Source organism: Monodon monoceros, unplaced genomic scaffold (genome assembly GCF_005190385.1).
Source record: "Monodon monoceros isolate NGI ecotype Baffin Bay Population unplaced genomic scaffold, NGI_Narwhal_1 Super_Scaffold_14, whole genome shotgun sequence".
In the NCBI taxonomy this organism is placed as follows: domain Eukaryota; kingdom Metazoa; phylum Chordata; class Mammalia; order Artiodactyla; family Monodontidae; genus Monodon; species Monodon monoceros.
This window is the reverse complement of record NW_021703770.1, coordinates 47,501,835-47,529,083: the sequence shown is the minus strand read 5'-3', so window position 1 is coordinate 47,529,083 and position 27,249 is coordinate 47,501,835. Positions and strand designations below refer to the sequence as shown.

The 27,249-nt window shown below is 40.2% G+C and overlaps 1 protein-coding gene across 1 annotated transcript; it reads right to left on the bottom strand.

Moving 5' to 3' along the window:
• On the bottom strand, window positions 1–25,812 carry PSKH2 (protein serine kinase H2). Its single transcript, XM_029222636.1, is given in 7 exon segments — window positions 1–263; window positions 266–296; window positions 20,651–20,877; window positions 20,880–20,979; window positions 20,981–21,317; window positions 25,157–25,229; window positions 25,680–25,812. Coding segments are annotated over 7 exon segments (1,164 nt in total).
• Between the last annotated feature and the right edge of the window lie 1,437 nt (window positions 25,813–27,249).

The window sequence follows — 27,249 nt, the reverse complement described above, 5'->3', positions numbered from 1 at the left end:
CTAAAGTGCAGATAGTGGTGATTCTTCTACCTTTAAGTTTCTCTTGCTCCACATATGCCTTGATTTATGATAAGAACATCACTTAGAAGATTGTGCAGATCTGGGACTCTGTGGTTGGGGAGATGCCCTCCGCATGAAGTTTTGGGAAATGACCCTCTAAAGATTCTTCATGGAAGATCCTGCAGTCATGAGGACCCAGGGATGGTCCAGGGCCTGCCCAGCTGACACTTGATGTTTAGCCTCCAAAATCAGTAGTTTGTTAAGTCCTTCACCCAGTGGGAAATAGTTGGCCAAGGCTAAGAAGAAAAGTAAATAAATAAAATAGAATAAAATAAATAAAATAAAAACACACACAAACACACATACAGAATCATGTTCTTAATTACAAAGGTCAATGCTTATTAAATCCAAATGACTTCTTCAAATAAGCCATTCGGAGATTATATCATTAAACATGTAGTGAACCTAAAATTCCACTTTTGAAAAGACAAAAAAAAATCTCTCTTTAGCAAAAGAAAAAAACCAACACAAAAATTCTCTTCCAAACTCTCTGTCCAACGAATGAGAATTCTTTTCCAGAAATCTGTCCAGTGTGCTGCCAGCAGCAATGCAAGTTTCCACATCCTGTTCACGTAAGCAGGATAAGGCAAAGCAGCTCTTGTTGGTGAACTCCACCAGTATCAGGTGAGTATTTACCCCATTGTGGTCAAGTCAGAGAGCCCCTATGACTCCAGGAATGAGTTAGAATGGAAAGTGGAATGGACTGGGAAATCATCAACTTTTCTCTCCCTTAGAAAACTTACTCTGGACTTACGATGCCTACCTCTCCACTGCCTGGAGAGAAAAGAGGACTTTGGAGAAGAATCCCTCACAGCGCCTTTCCTTTGAGCACACAGGGCCCTCATGACTCCCAGTCAGTTGCCTACAAGCGGGATTCAGCCCGTAGCAGAGATATGACATGTTCAACCAGCTATTTGATGTTTCGAGGACGTATTCTGGCAAAATTTACAGCTTTTGCACATAATTTAAGTACAATGACAGAAATTCATAGTGACTTTTGTGAGGATGGGGACAAGAGGGCTGTTGTTTTTCCTCAAACTTGTTTTCTGTGTTACCTATCAACATGTAGCACGTATCTGGAAAATACTATGGTTTTGTATCCCTCCTTATCTAGAAAGGAGAGAGATTGAGAAAACTGACCATATATTTGCTATATTGCAAACAGAAATTTCTGGTTGATATGTGTATCTCAAGAAAAATAAGGGAATCCTTACAAGCTATTGCTTTGTCCTTGTGGAAGGAAAAATCAAACTCCATACATAAACATCACAGCCTCCAATCTCTTAGCACTCTGAGAATCTGGATCAAAGAAATCAGTAAAGGAATTACTCTTCTTTTTTTCCTTCAGTTTATTTAGATAAGTGAGATACGAGAAATGTTTATCCCAAAAATAAAATTCCTGAAATAGATGAACACACTTGCCAAACACAGGGAAAATAAAACATAAACCTTGCAACTCTAGACAAAACATGTCAGTAGCTGAAACTCATGATGGCATGTCCTCTGATTCTGGCTAGACATTTATTTGGCCCTGGATCCAGACATATTTATCTGGGCTCATGTCTAGTTAAATGAAGGTTAAATTAGATGTCTTCAGTGGAGCATTATAAGACAAGCAACTGAATCTTTCTGGAAAGAATATAAAATATGTGCAATGAGATTTATGGAGAGCTCATTAAGATGACCAAATGAATATACATTGAAAATGCAGTTGCAGAAAATAAGATAACTAGTGTCCTGGAAAAGAACTCTTCAGACAAAGCTCATTATTCAAACACAGGTTATAAATGACAGAATCCCTGAGCCACAAAGAACAACTAGAGGGTATGTAGAAGACAGTTTCATGTTACGTATTAGAAGACAACAGGTACAAGGAAAAAAATTTTAGGACTTCTACTGTATTTTTAACTTCTTAATCCAAACTTTATTTTTGTCTATGTTTTATAAAGTATAAAACAGATTAATATACATACATGTACATATTCTAGAAATGCATAAAAACTGAGTGTGCATGCTCAAAATTTTTGAACTAATAGTGTTATATGACACAAACCAATCAGGTTGTGGCACCACAGGTTGAATCAAATTCCTACTCTGGACCAACTGTCACCTGATGACATCATTAAGTTCTGTCAGCAGCTTTCACATCCACGTTATGTCCAATGAGGCTTTCCTCACCATTTCTCTTCTTAGACATGGCCACTCCCACTCTTTGGCTTGAAAATTCCCATTTGGCTTTTCTCCACAGTCTCAGGGAGACACTGCTGTCAGCCAGCCAGTTAACCCGTCTTAATGTGGAAAGAGCTGCAGATTGAGGTAAGGGGGTCTGGACCAGACAGGCTGACTGGCCACACTCAGCTCAAGATCTTGGTTTCCTCATCAGAAAAATGGGGATCATCATATCTCCTATTAGGAACAAATTAATAAAGTATGTGAAAAATGGTTTTCAAAGTATAAAATATTAGGAAGATTGTTGTTGCTTTTGTCGTGGTTACTATTAAATCACAATGTAACTTCTTCCTCAGTACTTCTATAGACACCTCACTCACAATATTTAGAGGACAAGAAGATGCAAATTATCCCAAACTTCTCAGACTAATTCCACTTATTATTACCATGATAAATGTAGGTCCTTAAAAAAAATTATTCTGTGTGAAGCGGTAATGAACCATGTAAAAAGAAAGACAGCACTTTCTTTTATCCCAAGCTCATCCAATTACTTACAAGTACATTGTAATATTTGTGGACAATATGGGGCTTTCTCCACTTTCTTCTCTCTTCCTTTGTTCATTTCTGCCTATTTCTCTGTCCTCTCTAATAGAAACTAGCTAAACTGTACAAAACAACAACAAAAAAGGGTATAAAAGTAAAATTCAATACTAGCAATTGCCCTATTAGCTTTGGAGGAATTAAAAAATTTTAGAAGGATGGTATCATATTCTATTGATGTCTTGACTCCTTTGCCTCTAAACAGAGACGTAGGGGATGATAGTAGTTTATTGCTTTCCAATTTGTTGATGAATACTTTTCTCTTAATGTGACCCAAGTGCAGGGCCTTTGAAAGAGTCTGGCTCTCTGGATCCTGCCCCAGTGAGGCTCTTGCTGGCTTATTGTTCAGCAGAGTCTTCCAGCTTCCCCTTCACCTGGTGCTCCCTGGCCTTCTCTGCAGTATTCCATTCACTGGCTCTGTCCTCCACCCCATCCTTTCCTGCCCTTCTTCCTCATTCTGACAACCAGGCCCTACTTTCACCTCTAATTTTATGCATCAGCTCCCAAATTAAATTATTTGTCCAGGATTCTCTTACCTAGGGGTTGCCCACAGCTTTGTATCCTATAGTCTCCTTCACTTTCCTCCCCAGGAGCCCCAGGAGTCCCCATAGAGATTCCCAGCTCCCCCTGCAAGAGAGTACAGAGTCCTACATTCCAGATTCCCATGTTAATTCTTTTCTTTTAATGAACACTGATTAATAAAGGTAACGTAATAGCTTGTGCAGAAGGTTACCAAATATACAAAAACTGACTATGTAACTAGTTTAAAAATGAATAATATTCGTATGACTAGTCAAAGCTTTCATATTTCTTGGTTCCTTTGACGCATTCCCACAGAGAATCATTATTAAAAATCATTATTAAAAGCTAGACACCACAAGCACAAGCACACGCAATATAGATGTAGTCCCTAAAATTTTGGATGCAATGTCTTAAATTTTAAACATTTTAATGGTAATCGTTTTTTAATGTACAGAAATACTGAATCACTATGTTGTGCACTAGGAATTAACACAGTGTTGTAGGACAATTGTACTTCAAAAACAAACAAAACTCATAGAAAAAGAGATCAGATTTTTTGGCTACCAGAGGCAGGTGGTAAGGGGGAAGAGGAATTGAATGAAGGTGGTTAAAAGGTAGAAACTTCCAGTTACAAGATAAATAAGTATTGGCATTGTAATATACAAGATTTAATAATTAGCACTGCTGTATGTTATACATGAAAGCTGTTAAGAGAGTAAATACTAAGAGTTCTCATCACAAGGAAAAATATTTTTTCTTTTTCTTTTTCTTTTATTTTGTATCTCTATTAGATGATGGATGTTCACTAAATTTATTGTGAAAATCATTTCGTGATTTATATAAGTCAAATCATCATGCTGTATACCTTAAACTTATACACTGTGGTATGTCAATGATACCTCAATAAAACTGGAAGAAAAAAATTTAAGGATTATAATTAATGTTGAAACTTGATAAATATAGAGCTTATAGAAGTAAAGTGTAATTACTGGTGGATTTAATCATAAGTTTTCATAAAACTACAAACATCTATTTTTGTAGGTAGATAGTTAAGCTATCATTTAAATCCTTGGAATAGGAGCACTCAAGGTAACATTAATCCCCTCAAAAATTGTAGTTTTTATTAAAATTTCTCCTGGTGATAAACCTCTGACAAGCATTTCCCTTCCTTCTTTGAACTTTAGTCTTATGGCCTTGGTAGGATTTCACTTAAGCTTTACAAAATTTTATGTAAATGTGCCCCAAAGTACTGACAACTCTCCATAACTTTGTTAGCAGTAGACTGGGCAAAATCATTGTTCCTCATTTCAAAAAGCAGGAGATTCTGTACATCATCTTTATGTCATAGATATTTAAGGGGTTTTTTTTCTTCCCAATATTCAGACTCCCTAGACTTCAAATTAGGTCTTATATTTGCCAAAGCTGAAACTGCTCAAAGTCAAGATTTGACTAGTTATGTCACAATGCTCTACCTGATTTGACTAATTATGTCACAATGCTCTATCTGTTGGGACATTTGTAAACCCTGGAAAAAGTGAATAGACATTCACAAGTTATTATAGGTGACATCTAATAAAAAATGGAGAAGGAGCCAATTAATCCTACATGAGGCTCATAAAGAAGATATTTTTGTAAGTTAAGAGGATAATTTTGAGGCTCTTGACATGGGGGGAGGGATGGTTTAAGTTCTTCACTGATAAAGAAACTGCTGAAACTTTAAAAGGATTCGGCAGAGATTATCCTCAAAGAAGGATGATAAGAAAAATAACAAAAAATTGAATTGGCCTTTGAATGCTAAATCATCGGTTGCCCCATTCTTCCATACATAAAATACATTTAGAACTAGTTCCTATATTATAAGCCTCATAAACCATAATATAAATAATATAAATATAATATTAAATCCAGATATGTCTAAGTTTATGAAAACTTTATGCAAATAGTTCTTTTCCCCTCAACTCCATGAATTCCATTGATAAGATCAACGTCAAGAAGTGCAACATAATCAAGGAAGCCAATAGCTATTTTCCACCCTAATCACTATCCCTTATGCCAAGGCTAACATCCACACAGTCAAAGTGAGATGAACCACTGTTCCAATTCTTTTTTTTTTTTAACATATTTATTGGAGTATAATTGCTTTACAATGGTGTGTTAGTTTCTGCTTTATAACAAAGTGAGTCAGTTATACATATACACATGTCCCCATGTCTCTTCCCTCTTGCATCTCCCTCCCACCCTCCCTATCCCACCCCTCAAGGTGGTCACAAAGCACCGAGCTGATCTCCCTGTGCTATGCGGCTGCTTCCCACGAGCTATCTATTTTATGTTTGGCAGTGTATATATGCCCACGTCACTCTCTCACTTTGGCCCAGTTTACCCTTCCCCCTCCCCGTATCCTCAAGTCCATTCTCTAGTAGGTCTGAATCTTTATTCCCGTCTTTTCTCTATGTTCTTCTGACCATTTTCCTTTCTTTCTTTCTTTTTTTTTAATATTCCATATATACGTGTTAGCATACAGTATTTGTTTTTCTCTTTCTGACTTACTGCACTCTGTATAAAAGTCTCTAGGTCCATCCACCTCACTACAAATAACTCAGTTTCATTACTTTTTATGGCTGAGTAATATTCCATTGTATGTATGTGCCACATCTTCTTCATCCATTCATCTGTTGATGGACACTTCGGTTGCTACCATGTCCTGGCTATTGTAAATAGAGCTGCAATGAACATTTTGGTACATGACTCGTTTTGAATTATGTTTTTCTCAGTGTATATGCCCAGTAGTGGGATTGCTGGGTCATATGGTAGTTCTACTTTTAGTTCTTTAAGCAACCTCCATACAGTTCTCCATAGTGGCTGTATAAATTTACATTCCCACTAACGGTGCAAGAGGGTGCCGTTTTCTCCACACCCTCTTCAGCATTTATTGTTTGTACATTTTTTTATGATGGCCATTCTGACTGGTGTGAAATGATATCTCATTGTAGTTTTGAGTTGCATTTTCTAATGATTAATGATGTTGAGCATTCTTTCATGTGTTTGTTGGCAATCTGTATATCTTCTTTGGAGAAATGTCTATTTAGGTCTTAACCCAATCCATTATTGGATTGTTTGTTTTTTTGTTATTGAACTGCTTGTAAATTTTGGAGACTAATCCTTTGTCAGTTGCTTCATCTGCAAATATTTTCTCCCATTCTGAGGGTTGTCTTTTCGTCTTGTTTATGGTTTCCTTTGCTGTGCAAAAGCTTTGAAGTTTCATTAAGTCCCATTTGTTTATTTTTCTTTTTATTTCCATTTCTCTAAGAGGTGGGTCAAAAAGGATCTTGCTGTGATTTATGTCATAGAGTGTTCTGCCTATGTTTCCCTCTAAGAGTTTGATGGTGTCTGGCCTTACATTTAGGTCTTTAATCCATTTTGAGTTTATTTCTCTGTATGGTGTTAGGGAGTGTTCTAATTTCATTCTTCTACATGTAGCTGTCCAGTTTTCCCAGCACCACTTCTTGAAGTGGCTGTCATTTCTCCACTGCGTATTCTTGCCTCCTTTATCAAAGATAAGGTGACCATATGTGTGTGGGTTTATCTCTGGGCTTTCTATCCTGTTCCATTGATCTATATTTCTGTTATTGTGCCAGTACTATACTGTCTTGATTACTGTAGTTGTAGTATAGTCTGAAGTCAGGTAGCCTGATTCCTCCAATTCCGTTTTTCTTTCTCAAGATTGCTTTGGCTATTCAGGGTCTTTTGTGTTTCCATACAAATTGTGAATTTTTTTGTTCTAGTTGTGTGAAAAATGCCAGTGGTAGTTTGATAGGGATTCACTGAATCTGTAGGTTGCTTTGGGTAGTAGAGTCATTTTCACAATGTTGATTCTTCTAATCCAAGAACATGGTATGTCTCTCCATCTATTTGTATCATTTTTAATTTCTTTCATTAGTGTCATAATTTTCTGCATACAAGTCTTTTGTCTCCTTAGGTAGGTTTATTCCTAGATATTTTATTCTTTTTGTTGCAATGGTAAATGGGAGTGTTTTCTTAATTTCACTTTCAGATATTTCATCATTACTGTATAGGAATGTAAGAGATTTCTGTGCATTAATTTTGTATCCTGCTACTTTACCAAATTAATTGATTAGCTCTAGTAGCTTTCTGGTAGCATCTTTAGGATTCTCTATGTATAGTATCATGTCATCTGCAAACAGTGACAGCTTTACTTCTTTTCCGATTTGAATTCCTTTTCTTTCTTTTTCTTCTCTGATTGCTGTGGCTAAAACTTCCAAAACTATGTTGAACAATAGTGGTGAGAGTGGGCAAACGTGTCTTGTTCCTGATCCTAGTGGAAATGCTTTTAGTTTTTCACCATTGAGGACGTGTTGGCTGTGGGTTTGTCATATATGGCCTTTATTTTGTTGAGGAAAGCTCCCTCTATGCTTACTTTCTGGAGGTTTTTTATCAAATGGCTGTTGAATTTTGTCGAAAGCTTTCTCTGCATCTACTGAGATGATCATATGTTTTTTCTCCTTAAATTTGTTAATATGGTGTATCACATTGATTGATTTGCAAATATTAAAGAATCCTTGCATTCCTGTAATAAACCCCACTTGATCATGGTGTACGATCCTTTTAATGTGCTGTTGGATTCTGTTTGCTAGTATTTTGTTGAGGATTTTTGCATCTATGTTCATCAGTTATATTGGCCTGTAGTTTTCTTTCTTTGTGACATCTTTGTCTGGTTTTGGTTTCAGGGTGATGGTGGCCTCATAGAATGAGTTTAGGAGTGTTCCTCCCTCTGCTATATTTTGGAAGAGTTTGAGAAGGATAGGTGTTAGCTCTTCTCTAAATGTTTGATGGAATTCGCCTGTGAAGCCATCTGGTCCTGGACTTTTGTTGGTTGGTAGATTTTTAATCACAGTTTCAATGTCAGTGCTTGTGATTGGTCTGTTCATATTTCCTATATCTTCCTGGTTCAGTCTCGGAAGGCTGTGCATTTCTAAGAATTTGTCCATTTCTTCCATTTTATTGGCATACTTGTATGTTGCTTGTAGTAATCTCTCATGATCCTTTGTATTTCTGCAGTGTCAGATGTTACTTCTCCTTTTTCATCTCTAATTCTATTGATTTGAGTCTTTTCCCTTTTTTTTTCTTGATAAGTCTGGCTAAGGGTTTATCAGTTTTATTTATCTTCTCAAAGAACCAGCTTTTAGTTTTATTGATCTTTGCTATCGTTTCCTTCATTTCTTTTTCATTTACTTCTGATATGATCTTTATGATTTCTTTCCTTCTGCTAACTTTGGGGTATTTTTGTTCTTCTTTCTCTAATTGCTTTAGTGTAAGGTTAGGTTGTTTATTTGAGATGTTTCTTGTTTCTTAAGGTAGGCTGGTATAGCTATAAACTTCCCTCTTAGTACTGCTTTTGCTGCATCCCATAGGTTTTGGGTCATTGTGCTTTCATTGTCATTTGTTTCTAGGTATTTTATGATTTCCTCTTTGATTTCATCAGTGATCTCTTGGGTATTAAATAGTGTGCAGTTTAGCCTCCATGTGTTTGTATTTCTTACAGATTTTTTCCTCTAATTGATACCTAGTCTCATAGTGTTGTGGTCGGAAAAGATAGTTGATACAATTTCAATTTTCTTAAATTTACCAAGGCTTGATTTGTGACCCAAGATATGATCTATCCTGGAGAATGTTCCATGAGCACTTGAGAAGAATGTGTATTCTGTTGTTTTTGGATGGAATGTCCTATAAATATCAATGAAGTCCATCTTGTTTAATGTATCATTTAAAGCTTGTGTTTCCCAAAATTGAGCTATTTGTAATGAGGTGGATATACCTAGAGTCTGTCATACAGAGTGAAGAAAGTCAGAAAGAGAAAGACAAGTACCATATGCTGACACATATATATGGAATTTAAGAAAAAAAAATGTCATGAAGAACCTAGGGGTAAGACAGGAATAAAGACACAGACCTACTAGAGAATGGACTTGAGGATATGGGGAGGGGGAAGGGTAAGTTGGGACAAAGTGAGAGAGAGGCATGGACATATATACACTACCAAATGTAAGGTAGATAGCTAGTGGGAAGCAGCCGCATAGCACAGGGAGATCAGCTCGGTGCTTTGTGACCGCCTGGAGGGGTGGGATGGAGGGAGACGCAAGAGGGTAAAGATATGGCAACATATGTATAACTGATTCACTTTGTTATAAAGCAGAAACTAACACACCATTGTAAAGCAATTATACTCCAATAAAGATGTAAAAAAAAAAAAAAAGCTTATGTTTCCTTATTTCTATTTTGGATGATCTGTCCATTGGTGAAAGTGGGGTGTTAAAGTCCCCTACTATGATTGTGTTACTGTTGATTTCCCCTTTTATGGCTGTTAGTATTTGCCTTATGTATTGAGGTACTCCTATGTTGCGTGCATAAATATTTACAATTGTTATATCTTCTTCTTGGATTGATCCCTTGATCATTATGTAGTGGCCTTCTTTGTCTCTTGTATTAGTCTTTGTTTTAAAGTCTATTTTGTCTGATATGAGAATTGCTACTCCAGCTTTCTTTTGATTTCCATTTGCATGGAATATCTTTTTCCATCCCCTCACTTTCAGTCTGTATGTGTCTCTAGGTCTGAAGTGGGTCTCCTGTAGGCAGCATATACACGGGTCTTGTTTTTGTATCCATTCAGCCAGTCTATGCCTTTTGGTTGGAGCATTTAATCCATTTACTTTTAAGGTAATTATCGGTATGTATGTTCCTATTACCATTTTCTTAGTTGTTTTGGGTTTATTATTGTAGGTCTTTTCCTTCTCTTGTGTTTCCTGCCTAGAGAAGTTTGTTTAGCATTTGTTGTAAAGCTGGTTTGGTGGTGCTGAATTCTCTTAGCTTTTGCTTGTTTGTAAATCTTTTAATTACTCCATCAAATCTGAATGAGATCCTTGCTGGGTAGAGTAATTTTGGTTGTAGGTTTTTCTCTTTCATCACTTTAAATATATCCTGCCATGCCCTTCTGGCTTGCAGAGTTTCTGCTGAAAGATCAGCTGTTAACCTTATGGGGATTCCCTTATGTGTTACTTGTTGTTTTTCCCTTGCCGCTTTTAATATTTGTTCTTTGTATTTAATTTTTGATAGTTTGATTAATATGTGTCTTGGTGTGTTTCTCCTTGGATTTATCCTGTATGGGACTCTTTGTGCTTCCTGGACTTGATTAACTATTTCCTTTCCCATATTAGGGAGGTTTTCAACTATAATCTCTTCAAATATTTTCTCAGTCCCTTTCTTTTTCTCTTATTCTTCTGGGACCCTTATAATTTGAATGTTGGTGCATTTAATGTTGTCCCAGAAGTCTCTGACACTGTCCTCAATTCTTTTCATTCTTTTTGCTTTATTCTGCTCTGCAGTAGTTATTTCCACTTTTTTATCTTCCATGTCACTTATCCGTTCTGCCTCAGTCATCCTACTATTGCTCCCTTGTAGAGAATTTTTAGTTTCATTTATTGTGTTGTTCATCATTTTTTGTTTGCTCTTTAGTTCTTCTAGGTCCTTGTTAAACATTTCTTGTATTATCTCCATTCTATTTCCAAGATTTTAGATCATCTTTACTATCATTATTCTGAATTCTTTATCAGGTAGACTGCCTATTTCCTCTTCATTTGTTAGGTCTGGTGGGTCTTTGCCTTGCTCCTTCATCTGCTGTGTGTTTCTCTGTCTTCTCATTTTTCTTAACTTACTGTGTTTGGCGTCTCCATTTCGCAGACTGCAGGTTTGTAGTTTCTGTTATTTTTGGTGTCTGTCCCCAGTGGCTAAGTTTGGGTCAGTGGGTTGTGCAGGCTTCCTGGTGGAGGGGACTAGTGCCTGTGTTCTGGTGGATGAAGCTCGATATTGTCTTTCTGGTGGGCTGGTCTACATCTGGTGGTGTGTTTTGGGTTGTCTGGGCCTTATTATGATTTTAGGCAGCCTCTGTGCTAATGGATGGGGTTGTGTTCCTGTCTTGCTAGTTGTTTGGCATAGGGTGTCCTGCACTGTAGCTTGCTGGTCTTTGAGTGGAGCTGGGTCTTGGCATTGAGATAGAGAACTCTGGGAGATTTTCATCGTTTGATATTACATGGAGCTGGGAGGTCTCTTGTGCACCAGTGTCCTGAACTTGCCTCTCCCACCTCAGTGGCACAGCCCTGACGCCTGGCTGGAGCACCAAGAGCCTGTCCTCCACGTGGCTCAGAATAAAAGCAAGAAAAAAGAGAAAGAAAGAAAGAAGGTAAAATAAAATAAAGTAAAATAAAATAAAGTTATTAAAATAAAATTATTAAGGAAAAAAAGATTTTTTTAAGGAATTAAAAAAAAAATGGGCAGACGGAACCCTAGGACAAATGGTAAAAGCAAAGCTATTATGACAAAATCACACACAGAAGCATATGCATACACACTCACAAAAAGAGAAAAGGGGAATATATATATATATATCGTTGCTCCCAAAGTCCACCTCCTAAATTTGGGATGATTCGTTGTCTATTCAGGTGTTCCACAGATGCAGGGTACAAGTTGATTGTGGAGATTTCATCCGCTGCTCCTGAGGCTGCTGGGAGAAATTTCCCTTTCTCCTGTTTGTTCACATAGCTCCCGGGTTTCAGCTTTGGATTTAGCCCCGCCTCTGCGTGTAGGTCGCCTGAGGGTGTCTGTTCTTCTCTCAGACAGGACGGGGTTAAAGGAGCAGCTGATATGGGGGCTCTGGCTCACTCAGACCGGGGGAGGGAGGGGTACGGATGCAGGGTGAGCCTGTGGCAGCAGAGGCCGGCGTGACATTGCACCAGCCTGAGGCGTGCCGTGTGTTCTCCCGGGGAAGTTGTCCCTGGATCACGGGACCCTGGCAGTGGCGGGCTGCACAGGCTCCCCGGAAGAGGGGTGTGGATAGTAACCTGTGCTCGCACACAGGCTTCTTGGTGGCGGCAGCAGCAGCCTTAGCGTCCCATGCCCGTCTCTGGGGTCCGCACTGATGGCCGCGGCTCGCGCCCGTCGCTGGAGCTCCTTTAAGCCGTGCTCTTAATCCCCTCTCCTCGCGAACCCAGAAACAAAAGAGGGAAGAAAAAGTCTCTTGCCTCTTCGACCGGTCCAGACTTTTCCCAGGACTCCCTCCGGGCTAGCTGTGGCTTACTAGCCCCCTCAGGCTGTGTTCACTCCGCCAACCCCAGTCCTCTGCCTGGGATCTGACCGAAGCCAGAGCCTCAGCTCGCAGCCCCGCCTGCCCCGGCGGGTGAGCAGACAAGCGTCTCGGGCTGGTGAGTGCTGGTCGGCACAGCTCCTCTGTGCGGGAACCTCTCCGCTTTGCCCTCTGCACCCCTGTTGCTGCACTTTCCTCCATGGCTCTGGAGCTTCCACCCTCCGCCACCAGCAGTCTCCGCCCGTGAAGGGGCTTCCTAGTGTGTGGAAACCTTTCCTCCTTCACGGCTCCCTCCCACTGGTGCAGGTCCCGTCCCTGTTCTTTTGTCTCTGTTTTTTCTTTTTTACTTTTGCCCTACCCAGGTACGTGGGGAGTTTCTTGCCTTTTGGGAGGTCTAAGTCTCCTGCCAGCGTTCAGTAGGTGTTCTGTAGGAGTTGTTCCACATGTAGATGTATTTCTGATGTATTTGTGGGGAGGAAGGTGATCTCCGCGTCTTACTCTTCCGCCATCTTGAAGCTTCTCTATGTTTTAATTCTTACAAACACTCACTATTGGTGATGGAGTTTAAAAGAAGATATACATACATTCAATTTAAGGTGAGTCAAAGAAGAGATGAAGAAAGTGACAAGCAGAAAATGAAATCCAATTTGAAAGATTTATAATCTTTAAATTATTTTCTGTAAAACAACTTTTAAAGTAAAAATATCATTCAAGAAATATTAAGCACCTCTTTTTTGTGAGCAGAAGTACTTAGGAACTAAAACACAGGAATAGGAACCAAATTACAAGAATTATGGCCTGAGATACAGTGTAATGTTCATTATTGGCATTCTAGTCAGGATGGAAAGAGAATGAACGGGAGTTAAAGGACCAAATCTTCTGCTCTCCTCTCCTTTTTTTCCTACTTAATAACCTGAGTAGAGGAGAAATATAGTAAAGAAAAAAATGTGAGAAACTAGTGGAGATAAGGAAATAGAAAGAAACTGGGGTCATGGCTGGTGAGCATAATCCATCAGATCTGTTCCTTCCAAGGGAACATATCAGTAAATTTCTTCCTAACAGTACATCAATCATAGGTGAATCTAAGCAGATGGGCACCACTTTCTATTAACGTTCATGTGGGTTATTTTTAAAATATCTTTTTAGGGCTTCCCTGGTGGTGCAGTGGTTAAGAATCTGCCTGCCAATTCACAGAACACAGCTTCGAGCCCTGGTCCGGGAAGATCCCACATGCCGCGGAGTAGCTAAGCCCATGCACCACAACTACTGAGCCTGTGCTCTAGAGCCTGCGAGCCACAACTACTGAAGCCCATGTGCCTGGAGCCCGTACTCCGCAACAAGAGAAGCCACGGCAATGAGAAACCCGTACACCACAATGAAGAGTAGCCCCCACTCGCCACAACTAGAGAAAGCCCACGCACAGCAACAAAGATCCAACGCAGCCAAAAACAAATAAATAAATAAAATAATTTTATTAAAAATATATATATATATCTTTTTAATACCAGTGTTTATCCTTGTCAGCTAGCTAATATGGTTATGACTCACTTTATTATCAATTTACTTCACACCAAAAAAAGATTACTGCGATATAGTGGAGATAATTAGGCAAAATATGTGTTTCTTAACTAATTGGCAAGAATGTGTAATTGATTTATCATTAATATTAAAAATCTAACACCACACGTTTCTCACTATTCCATTTGAAAGGTGAGACAAGTACACTTGATAACTATATATTCTCTCTCTCTCTCTCTCTCTCTCTCTCTCTATATATATATATATATATATTGCTTAAGCAAAATTCAAACTTTCATTCCCAATATTTCCCTTATTAATAGTAATAATAACAGAAATAGCCAACACATATATAGCACTGACTACATATGTACTAACATATAAATCTATTCTAAGCACTTTACATCTATTAGCTCATTTGATCTTCACAACAACCCTGTTAGGCAGATACTGTCATTATTTCTGTTTTACAAATGAAGAAACTGAGATACAGAGAAATTAAGAAGCAAGCCCAGAGTTACACAGTTAGTAAATGGCACAGCTGGGAGTGAAGGGCAGCCAGTATCGCTCCAGACTGTGCTCTTAACATTTACACTATGCTACTTTACAAAAGACTCATATAAATATGCATTCACATGCACACAAATGCTCTAAAAGTCTTAATTTTTACTAGTCAACTTATTCTGTTTCCTGTGCTTTTGCATATGTTGTTCTGTCTACTTAGAATGTGCTCATCTCCCATTCAGAAACTCCTACTTTTCCACCAAGTCACAGCACAAATGTCCCCTTCTCCAGGAAATCTGACCCAGCTTTCCTACACAGTGAGAGGCTCTCTTACCTTGCTCCATGGACTTTGAGCCGTTTTTCCTATGTGTATCACAGCCTTCATATTTGAAGAGATACATAGTAATACGTGGACTGTCAGACAAGAGCACTAGATCCCTAAGAGCAGGGACACCGAGCATTTTTCATGTGGGTATTCCCCAAGCTGAGCTTGATTCCTGACATGAAGAAAGCCTAACCAGGAAGAAGGAAGGGGTGGAGACACACGAGCATGCGTCAAATGGTCTCCAGGAGAATTATGGATGAGACTCCAGCACAAGCCCTGCCACCATGCTGAAAGCCATTGTGATGGCATTGGTGACCAAGTAGATAAGCAAAGGTCTCCCTCACACAGTGGGGAAGAACTCTTTGCTCTCTTCCACCTCTTTCCACCATGTGCTGTGTCTTGTTACCCTGGTTGCTCCTCAGGCATTGCCAGGAGCACCTGGAATGGGGAACCGCCACCTCTATCCTGCAAAACCCAGTAAAATAAATGCAGCCTTTAAACCACCTGAATATTCCAGAATGTACCTAATTAATTCAGCAACTAAAAATATGAGTTATCTAATAGCCTACCATACCATAAATTAAAATTTGTATTCTATGCTCAATGCAGTGATGGTTGAGATCCATTTACTCATGTAGGTATAAATCAGAATCTCAATTTTTAAAAGCAATTTAGTTTTAAGAAATGCGATGTCTATGCTTACCTCTTTGTGATATCATATTGGAGACGGTTAAAAAAATATGACAGAATCCCAGCCTTCAAGGAGCCTACAATATCTTAGAAAGATGACACATAGATTAAATGTCAAAACAAAAGAAATTTATGGTAATCCTAAACAGTATTCAGAAAAGGAAAGAACAACAGTGGAATGGTCCTAAAAGCTTCATGAAAAGGAATGTATTTCACACTAAAATCAAGAAAAATTAAACATTAACATTATAGCTAATTTTTTGCCTAGACATGGGTGAGACTAGAGTACAGATCTGCCAGGTTTCTAGTAAAGTATCAGCTATTTATATTAAACATGTCTCTCTTCTTCACCATAAGAGATCTCTGGATGTTCTGATGCTATTTATTTCACTCTTCCATCTGACTTCTAGAGCAAAGAAGTGGTTCACACAATGTGTCACACCTGGAATTTCAGTTATAGACAACAGGACTTTTTAAAAAGACAATGCAAATCTATCATCTTATAGTTTTGCAGGTCAAAAGTCTGAAATGGATCTTAGGGACTAAAATTAAGGTGTCAGCAGAGCCGTGTTCCTCTTAGAGATGGACTAAAAGCAAGGTGTCAGCAAAGCTGTGTTCCTTTCAGACGTTCTAGGGGAGAATCTGTTCCCTGCCTTTTCCTGCTTCTAGAGACCACCCACATTTCTTGGCTCGTTGTGACCCCTTCCTCCATCCTCAAAACACATTAATCCAACCTATCTTTCTGTCTTCACATGTCCTCTAACTTTGACCCTTCTTCCTCCCTGTTACATATAAAGATGCTTATGATCACATTGGGCCCACCCAGATAATCCAAGATAATCTCCTTATCTCAAAACCCTTAATTTAATCATGTCTGCAAATTTCCTTTTGTAAACTAGTATAAAGACCTGTAAACTAATATAGCCACAGATTCTGAGTATGAAGATGTGGACATCTTTGCCGGGTGTGTGGGAGGGGGGTGGCGGCATTATTCTGTCTATCACACCTATGCTTCCAGACTTGATGGTCACCCTGGTTTTTAAATAAAATTGATGCATTTAGAAATTACTGGACTTCTTGATAGGTATAGACAACAATATTATGACAGAAAAAACATGATGATACCCTTATCTGAGTCTATCGACATATGTTTCCTTGGTGTCATGGAATGAATGTTTGTGTCCCTCCGAAATTCATATATAGAAGTCCTAACCCCTAGTGTGGCTGTATTTGGAGATGAAATTTCTAAGGAAGTAATTATGGTTAAATGAGGTCATTATGGTGGGGCCCTGATCTGATAGGATTAGTGTCCTCATAAGAAAAAAACACCAGAGAGTTCATTCTCTCTTTCTCTGTATGCACACAAAGAAGAGGTCAAATGAGCACACAGTGAGATGGCAGCTGCCTGTGAGCCAAGAGAAGAGGCCTCAGAATGAAACCTACCTTGCTGGCATCTCGATCTTGGACTTCCTAGACTCTAGACCTGTGAGAAACAAATTTCTGTTGTTTAAGCCACCCAGTCTGTAGCATTTTGTTATGGCAGCTCAAGATGACTAAGACACTTGGTAATATTAAAAGAAAATGTTAATATGTAGACATGTGTGGCTGACAAGCATGGGGAAGAAGGCCAAGGGAATATAAATCCAAAAAGTTATTAAAAGCGGTTGCACTTCTGCTCTGTGGTATGTGCTTTCAGCACTCTGGGGCTACAGACAGGCATTTCCTCAAGAGACAGAGCGTGACATCATGGAGATATCAGTGCTCCATCCTGCCGCTGAGCCCCTCTTTTCAGTATGTGCGTATACTCTTCTCTTTTGGAGTGTTTTGCTTTTGAAACGCAGCACCTCGATCTTTTTCATCATCACCCTTGGGCTTCGGGGGTCATTCTGTCTTGATCCCAGAGAGCAGTGAGTATTTGCCACAGCATTCTTATCACCACCACCCCACGGGTCAGCAGAGAGGGGTGGGAGTGAAGGCCCAGCTCACCTGCCTCAGGCTGGAACAACGCTGTGGGATGAGGCTCACCTCCATGGCCTTGGCCTCCTCCCCTATCCATCCTGCTTCCCTCACTCCCTCACCTGTGTCCATGGGAGTCTATCCTTAATAAATTACTTGTACGTGAACCCTCTTCTCAGGGCTGCCTTCTGAGGAACCTGATGTTAGAAACCCTCTGAATTAAACCTGACAAAAGGACCTCTTAATAGAATAACTGTTTATTATTTTTGCACATTAAAAAAGGCATTGTGATATCTAGTTCAAATGTGGCCCCAATGGACCAGGCCCCCTGGAGCCACACTTTATGTGGTCTCCTTGCACGTGGAATCTGGGTTGATCCAGCACTCACAGTAGCCAATAGAATGAGGCAAAAGGGATGCTGTGCCATTTCCAAGCCCAGCCTTGAAGAGGACTGGCGACTTCTTGTCTCCCTCTTGGAATACTGCCTTTTGGAAAGCTTAAGCCGCCATGTAAAACGTCTGACTGCCCTGCTGAAGAGAGCACGTGGAGAAACCCCATGAAGAGAAAAGGGCCCTGAGATGTACAGAGAGAGGAGAGAGAAAAAGGCGGAGTGGTCCCAGTGACCTAGTTAATCCAGCTTTCCCACCAAGAGGTCAGCCATTTGAGGGGTCATCAAGGCTATTCCATCGCAGTCAAGAACCAGATGACTGCAACATCATGTGAAGCAGAAGTGTCACCAAGCTGAGCCCTGTCAACCCACAGAATCATGAGTCATGATAAAATGGTTGTTATTTTAAGGCATTAGGTTTAGGGAAGGTTTGTTATTCAGCAATAGATAACCAAAACAGAAATATATGTTCTTTGTAAACAAAACCAAAACAGAAATACAGATATGCTCAAACTATAAAGGGGAAAACCAAAATGGTACATAATCCATAAACCGGGAGATAAGCTCTGTTAACATTATACTGCATTACACTGTATTTCCTCAAAGACTTTTTCCTATGCATACATTTTCCCACATGATTTGTGTTAATACCGTGTACACAATTTGTATTCTGTTTGTTTGTTTGGTTTAATTTGGCAGTATATCGGAAATATTTTCCAATACCCTTATAATTTTTAAACATGAATAATTTAGGGACTACCATATGAATGTTCAATAATTTATTCAAACATTCTCTTAGCGCTCCTTTCAATTGTCCACCTTTGTAGTATAGCCCAGATGAGCCTCTTGACACTGAAATCTTTGCTGCATCTGAGATTATTTCCTTAGATTCTTAAAAGTGGAATTAGTAGATCAAAATACATAAACTTTTAAAAGTTCTAGATGTATCTTTTCAAACTACTTTCCAAGAAATCTACAACAATTTATCCTCTACCAGTAGTGAATAACAGGGCTAATCTCTTAGTATTCTTAGCAGCAATGAGTAGAATTAAGTTGAGTGGTTTTTTTTTTAATCTTTATCAGTTTGAAAGACAAAGAAAAGATATTGTTGTCTTCATTTGCGTTTCTTTGGTCATTAGTGAAGCTAGACATTTTTTTTCAAGCTTTTAATAATCAGTGGTTTACATTGTCTGTGAATTCTTCCCATCCTTTCCTATCTCCCTATGTAATTCTCAGTTCTCAATTGTCAATTTGTATCAGTTTTTTAAAAATTATGTACATATACTATAAGATGTTAAATCTTGGGGCTTCCCTGGTGGCGCAGTGGTTGAGAGTCCGCCTGCCGATGCGGGGGACGCGGGTTCGTGCCCCGGTCCGGGAAGATCCCACATGCCACGGAGTGGCTGGGCCCGTGAGCCATGGCCGCTGAGCCTGCGCATCCAGAGCCTGTGCTCTGCAACGGGAGAGGCCACTGCAGTGAGAGGCCAGTGTACCAAAAAAAAAAAAAGAAAAAGATATTAAATCTGTCCGAGTATAGACAATATTATTTTTCAATTTGTTATTTAGCTTTCAATTTTGCTTAAGATGTTATACATATAGATGTTACACTTTAAGTAGGTAAAATCAAACTATCCATACTTTTCTTTATACGGGAAAAAAAGCCCTTTTATAGTTAAACATAAAATAAATTTGCTCAACAGGAAGTGAATTTCCTATTTTGTCAGGCTTCCCACAGAGAAGTATTGGTAACTTTCCTTCCTTAAACAAAACAAAAAAGTTAACACATTCGTAAACACTGGGAGTTCCAAGTTTAAACAATGGATAAATATTGTACACAAACTGTGAAGTTAAACATTTCACTGAGGAAACACTACATCTCAAAAAGGGTGTGGATCATCTAGAATCAAGGCAGAAAATCTCTCATCAAACACCCAAGCAGCATGCTGAGCCTCTGAGTACACATTAATCTACTCAGCTGGCTCAGGCTCTGCATGTTGATTGGAGAAACAACAGCAAACTCACTCATCTACTTGATTGTCAATGTCATGGGCTAACCACAGACAACTCAGTAATCGAGGCTCTTGCTACCTTGAGACCAGGGGCTCTCAGCCAGGGGTGATTTTGCCCCCTTGGGGACATTTAACAATGTCTGGAGACAGGGCTTCCCTGGTGGCGCAGTGGTGAAGAATCCGCCTGCCAATGCAGTTCGAGCCCTGGTCCAGGAAGTTCCCAGCAAATAAGCCTGTGCGCCACAACTACTGACCCTGCGCTCTAGAGCCCATGAGCCACAACTACTGAAGCCCGCGTGCCTAGAGCCCATGCTTGGCAACAAGAGAAGCCACTGTGATGAGAAACCCATGCACCACAACGAAGAGTAGCCCCCGCTCGCTGCAACCAGAGAAAAGCCCACGCGCAGCAACAAACACCCAATGCAGCCAAAAAATAAAATTAAAATAAAAATAGTTCTTTAAAAAAAAAACAGTGTCTGGAGACAATTTTGATTGTCACAACTGGGGGAAGGTGTGTATCTAGTGTAGCTACTAGAATTCAGTATCTACCAGTATCTACTAGTAGTGTACCTACTGGTACCTAGTTGGTAGAGGCCAGGGATGCTGTTAAACATCCTACAATGCACAGGACAGTCCTACCCCATCACCTCTTCCCACCCCACCCCCAATAAAGAATCATCTAGCCCTAAACGGCAATAGCGCTAAGGTTGAGAAACTCTATTCAAGACCAAGGCAATAGAAAGAAAGTGAGCTCTTACATCTCCTCTGTAATTATATTTGCCTTTCAGAATCGTCCTGTAAATTCTCATATGGCTTTCACCATCAAAAGGCAGGAATCTATGAAGTAAAACATGTGATTAGGCCTTAAAAGCCCACATGTCAACTGCACTAGTGTAAGGTTTCCTTAGCAAAATCTCGGAGGCTATTTATTCTGGGGTCCCACAGAGCATCCTCACTGTACAGTCACCACTTTTGTTCCCAGAGTTGCCAACCCAAAATCTGTGATAAAAAATTTTGACTCTGCACCTGGGTGATGACATAAGAGATTTTCGGGCTTTAGGTCCCTGTGAGTTATTTTCAATGCGTTGCAAATACCTCATGCCATCACCAACCATGTGGAGGATTCTGACAGCATCCTGCTCTGTAAAGTATCCCTGAGAGATGAGTCCATCAAAGAATTCCCCTCCTGTAGCCGGCTCCATCACCATGTAAACTTGATCTTGGATCTCAAAGATCTCCAGGAGCTGGACAATGTAATGATAGCTAACCCACCGCAGGATGGAGAACTCAGATTCACACGCCTCTCTGCCTTCTCTCATTCTGGTTTCCATCACTTTTATTGCAAAAGGTTTCTTGGTGGTCTTCTGCTCCATTCTGACAAACTTGCTGAAACTGCCTGTCCTGATAAGAGCCTTGATATCATATCTGTTGGAAGAAAGACCAAATAAATCTGTTACCCTCTGAAGTGATGATTTTTAAAATTATTTAATTAGATGCTTTATATAATCCTTTTGAGCTTTATATTCCCCCCATCCAATTTCCTTGCATAACTGTGTTCATTATTTTTGAAAGTTACCCCAAAACTTCTTTTGAAATGGAGGCAAGTGATATAAAAGTAATTAGTTGGTAGAAAGACAAATAACCTTAATAACAATAGCTACCATTTATTACACATTTATTTTGTGCCAGGAATTTTATTTTTTTTAAATCCTATCCTATAAAATTCCTGCTGGGTGGTATTAAAAAGTTAAGTGATTTCCCAAGGCCACACAGATTGTATTGATAGTTGCAATAGATGGGATTTAAATCCAATTCCTTCAAATGCATTTCTCCAAAATTTCCTTGAAGAATTTTGGGACCTCCATCTACCATTTTCTTTCCTCCTTCCAACTCTTGTTTTTATCATTCTGCAACAGCAACCACCAAACCAGGTGGAGAGAATAAAAAAGAAGCTTAGTCCTATTTATAACTTCTCCAAAGATGGAGGAAACCATATCAGGAGACAGGGTACGAAGAGTAGGCTTCCTCATGTTGCTAGACTGTGAGCTCTCAGTCCCAGGCATAACTCGTATCTCACCCAAGGTATCACCCCAAAGCGCTCCTCAGTAGATGTACCATTGCGAAAGTCAGCATGGTTGCACTATTATAAGTGCAGCTTTCAGAAGACAGGTGGAGATGGTGTCAGGACCCCCTTGCAGCCAGCAGCTCTCAATAGATCCCCCTACCTGACGCCACTGCGCTTGCAATTTTACACAGCCAACAAAATTTTAACCTGGGATGTATGTCAGTAATGTGTAAAGTAATCATCTCTCAGAAAGACCAGGAAGTCAGCTAGGATTTCAAAGGCTAGGGATCTTAAACTTTAGTTACCTGTGTTAATGTCTATGTAAATTTAGGAATCCTATTAAAATTTAACCTTCTAACTTTATTTAAGAAATGTTGAGAAAGTGCTTGACTTAGAATCATGATTTTAAGCTGGAAAGAATATTAGAGAATGATTTAATCCAACCCCTCATTTTACAAATGAAGACATTTGAAGATCAGGTTAGCTGATTGGTTGTTTAATTTGTGGAGTGAGGATTAGAACCCATCATAATTTGGTGCTTTTCCCACTTTACTAAAACTTCTCCCAGGTAAGAACGCCAGCGAATGGCATGCACTCAAGGAGGACACAGGGAGAAGGTAATTCAAGTCACATACTGAATACCAAAGATTCAAATGCAAATATCAATCTGTACTATAAACAGCCTTGCTTCTTTTTGCTGAGTTTATTCTTCCTGTAGTTTTTTTCATTTGTCTACTTACTTATTCCTTATATTCCTGTGTTTACTGAATAAAAATGGCATTTGGCTGTACCAGCTTACAGAAAATAGCTTTGTTCTATACGGTGCATTTAATTTTCTGGCCAATTACCTTATCAAAACAGATAGCAATTTAGTAATCTTAAATGGATTCTGTCCCCTCTTCTCTTTGCAACTCTGCTTTTTTTATTCACATGCACTCCCAGTGTGATTTTGAAGATAATCACAGGCATTTCAAATTCTGTTGCTTTGCAGACCAACACATTACCTCTAATGTGGAGGAGAGCACTTTGCAAATACTAACTTATGACTATGCCCTCAAAACCGCAGGAAAATTCATTTGCTCGTGGGATTAATCATCAGCTATCAGATGAATCACCATTTCTGAGGAGCTACACTCTCACTCAAATAAAAGGAGTGGTATTCAACACTGTTACAAGCCTTCAAAAACCAAATGCTTAAAAAAATGTCAGTAATTTGGCATTGGAAGAAACAGTAAGCTTTAAGCCAAAATTTATAGTGCAAATAAATGCTTTCAGATAACAAACGTCCCACAACAAAAGCCTGAAGCTGTGGCCTTGCTTGTGAACCCTTGATAGCCATGGATGGTGACTATTTTTATGAGGATGGTGACAATTTTTATGACAATGGTGACTATTTTTATGACTTGGGTGACTATATCTTGTGTAGCGCCTGGCACAGAGGGGACAGCAATAAATGTTGAATGAGAGAGTCATTCACTGAACGAATATTATTTCCAAATTATCGCCTTATTTTGAAAACATTAAGAATGGAATCAGGCATGGGAGGATGCATCTACAAGGCCAACCCACCTCCTCCATTTCCACCCTCCACTCCCACCCTCTCACAAAGCAGCCTCAAAGTCAGGTTTGTAGGTCATGGAATTTTACATCATCCCAGAGATTATAAGAAACAAAATTATTACTTTGACCTCAGCTGCCACAAACTGAACATGATAAAAAAAATGAAACATGGAAACAATAATAATATCGCAACCGGTTTGACAGAAGCAATTGTAATGAACTCCCAAGAAGAAAGTGAATATAGTCAGACTTAAATTCTATCATCTATCATTTGGGCTCACAATGGAGAGGAAAGACGACTGTGTCCTAGACCCATTTCTGTCACCAACTTGGATAAGTCACTTAATCTTTTGGGGCTCAATTCCTCATTGGTTAAGGAAGAGCCTTTAGTTAGTCTCTAAAGCTTTCCAATATTGAGATCCTCTACTTCTATGACTTTGTCATAATCTAAGGGCCTGGGACTAACCCGGAGGTGGAGGTTATGAGGGTGGATAAAGACTAGACCAGACCCCCTGGCCACAGATGACCAGAGATGCCACCCAATCAATTCAGTCTTGACAAGACCCCATATCCCCTCTGATTCAAGTTCAGTTGCATCAGCCAACTTTGCTCTTCTCTAAGTTTAGCAGATACTAGACTAATCCTCAAGTCATCCTTGTACCAGAATTTCCCAAGGATGCCAGGAAATGGCTCTGCATAGACTCTGGTCAGAACACTGTGATGAGGTGAGCGTATAATCCTAGGACTAGAAGTGTCCCTGAGAATCCAGTCAAGCCACCTACCACCGTGTCCAACCAAACGCTGCAGAGTGGAGGGGATTCCATGATGTCCTTCCTCCACCTGGCCAACGTGGGGCACCCTGAGGAAATTCTTTCTCAGGCCAACCAACCGGCCAGACTTCCTTGTTCATTTCTTACATGGTCATCTTATGAAGACAATAACAGTATCTACATGAGGACCTGCACCATGCACTGTGCAGCATCATTTACATATATTACTTAATCATCCTCACAGCATTCTTACGAGGCAGCTATTATTATTATTCCCATTTTACAGAGGTGGAAATTGAGGAAGGAAAAAGGCTAAGGAGCATTCCCAATGACACACAATAGAAAAGACAGGAGTGGATCTCAAGTCTGGTTGATTCAAAGCCCTGTTTCTATTACCACTAATTATGATCTCCTTTTCTAGAACGTAACAGAAGATCCTTCACACACCCCAGCTCCAGTGTATGTATTGCAAGTCCCCCCAGGGCTCTGAGGTCAGGAATTCTCTCCCTCTCCTCCCTGCGGCTCCTTCTACTTCTTCAGTCTTTTTTGGCTGCATTTTTATCTTTGGCTGCATTGGGTCTTCATTGCTGTGTGCGGGCTTTCTCTAGTTTCAGCAAGTGGGGGCTACTCTTTGTTGCAGTGCGCGGGCTTCTCATTGCGGTGGCTTCTCTTGTTGCAGAGCATGGGCTCTGGGTGCGCGGGCTTCAGTAGTTGTGGCTCGCGAGCTCTAGAGCACAGGCTCAGTAGTTGTGGCGAACGGGCTTAGTTGCTCCGTGGCATGTGGGATCTTCCCGGACGAGGGCTCGAACCCGTGTCCCCTGTATTGGCAGGCGGATTCTTAACCACTGCGTCACCAGGGAAGTCCCTACTTCTTCAGTCTTGAACTTTCCCTATCTTCTGCACTTCCCCCCTCTTTCAAAGAGAAATTGCACTGGACACTTGCTAAAAACATCAAGGAAGACTTTATTCCAGACTATCGCAAGAGGGGTCAAAATTACTGCGATGGGAGAGACTGAACTCAACTGTTGAAACACAAGGCAAGAGAGTTGTAAGGCTGGAGTGAACTTGTAGGAAATTACTCAAGAGCATTAGGGGAGGAAGGGGTGTCATGGAAGTGAGATTCTTACCCTCCCACAGACACTGGTAGATAGAGCCTCGATCTTTCTTTGATTACATTTCAAAAGGTTGGCGCCCAGGTCCTTGAGAAAGACATTCCTGGGTTGTAAAAGATTTACATCTCAAAGGGCAGAGACGATTTAGGGAGGTCTGAGGCCTTTGATCAGAAAGAAGCGTAAGGTCGGGTCAAGTCGAGGGGAACTCTAAGGGCGCCTCGGTCAGCGGTTCACCTTGCTCAGCCCAGCCCCTCCGCCTGCGGTTCACGTCCCGCTTTACCTGGGGAGGACCCGGGGTCGAACTTGGCGCGGAGGCGGGCCACCTGCATCCTTAGAGACTCCGGGGGGGGGGCCTTGGCCTTGACTCTCCCGCTCGACCCGGGCCGGCGCGGGCGGCTGGCGCCACAACCCATGGCCACGGCAGGGAGCGGGGCCCGAGGCTCCCGGTACCGGCGCCCACTTATCCCCGGCTAGCAGAGGGGGCAGAACTGAGCCCCCGGCCCAGGGGCCCTCGTTAGAAAGAAGGCCCGGCCTACAGTCCGGCCGCCTTGATCCGCACTGACCACTTATCCATAGTAGAGCTTGACTGGTAAAAACAAAGTGGGCGAGAAGTCAGGAGCCTGGGCTTAATTCTCAAGGGCTCAGTTTTCTCATCTGTGAAATGAGGACGTGAACATATAAAGTTAAATAGTTTATAAAGGAGATCTTCCTTCTAAAGGACTTTTATGTCTCCAAGGCAGAGCACACTCATATCCAGGTGATATGAACATTAAATATAATATTTTTAAGCTCTAAGAGCTTATAATATTTAAAGTATAAAATATCACTGTCCTCTACTGCATTAATTGAGCACACTAGTCTGTGTCTGGCACTCCACTAACTCCTACATCTGTAAGAGACATGAGCCTCACCCTCTGAGTGATGCATCTGAGACAGAAAAACTCTGTCTAGAACCCATCCCAATACACTTTGCAAATACAAGGGTAAAATCTGTGGGGGAAAAAAATAGTATTAATTATGTATAATATTAATTATTAATTGTAATTATTATATGATATATCATCTATTTTATCTATTTCATCCTTGTGTTCATAATTATTTATACATGAGTATATGTTATACATATCGTTTTAGTAAATGATATTTTATGTATTGGTCAGATATCAATATATTGATTATGTATAATTTACATTGATAACTTTTATATAATTGATGTGTGGGGAGTGAAATTCAGTCAAAACCAGCCAGGCACGTCAAGATCAGGTACCCCTCAGAGGTTGAGGAGCCAGAAGTGAGGGCCAAGTCTCCCAGTCTAGTGCTCTTTCAATGGTCGTATCCTTTCTAATTTTGTTTAATGTTTAGTTTGGCTTAACAGAGACCATCTGTGATGAGTCAATTAGTCATGGATTTGCCCAGAAGAACTGTACTTTGAAGTAAAATGTAAAATACAGCTTGGGTTTAGCTTAGAGAAAATGAGCCCATCCTGCAAAGGGAGCTTAAGTGCCAAATAGTAGACTTTTCATGAAAAAGAACCCTCAAGATTCGCCAGGTACTGGGAAACAAAGAGAGAAAGTTGGCTGTAAGCAGGTGAAGAATTCGTGCTTTTGTGTCGCAAGTTTTTAACTAATTTTCAGAACAGGCAAAATAAGCAGAATGGAAAAGAGAAGAAAAGGGAGGAGATGGAGAGAAGTAAAGCGTTCAGGTGCTGCTGAAAGAGCAAGCTCTCCTGTTCAGGGAGCACAGGGCTGTGAGGATACATGCGGCCCAGCAGATAGGAAGCGTCTACCGTGAATCCTGGCCCTGGGCAGCGGTGACGGCCTGCCTCAGTCCCGCGAGGCAGTCCCTCTAGG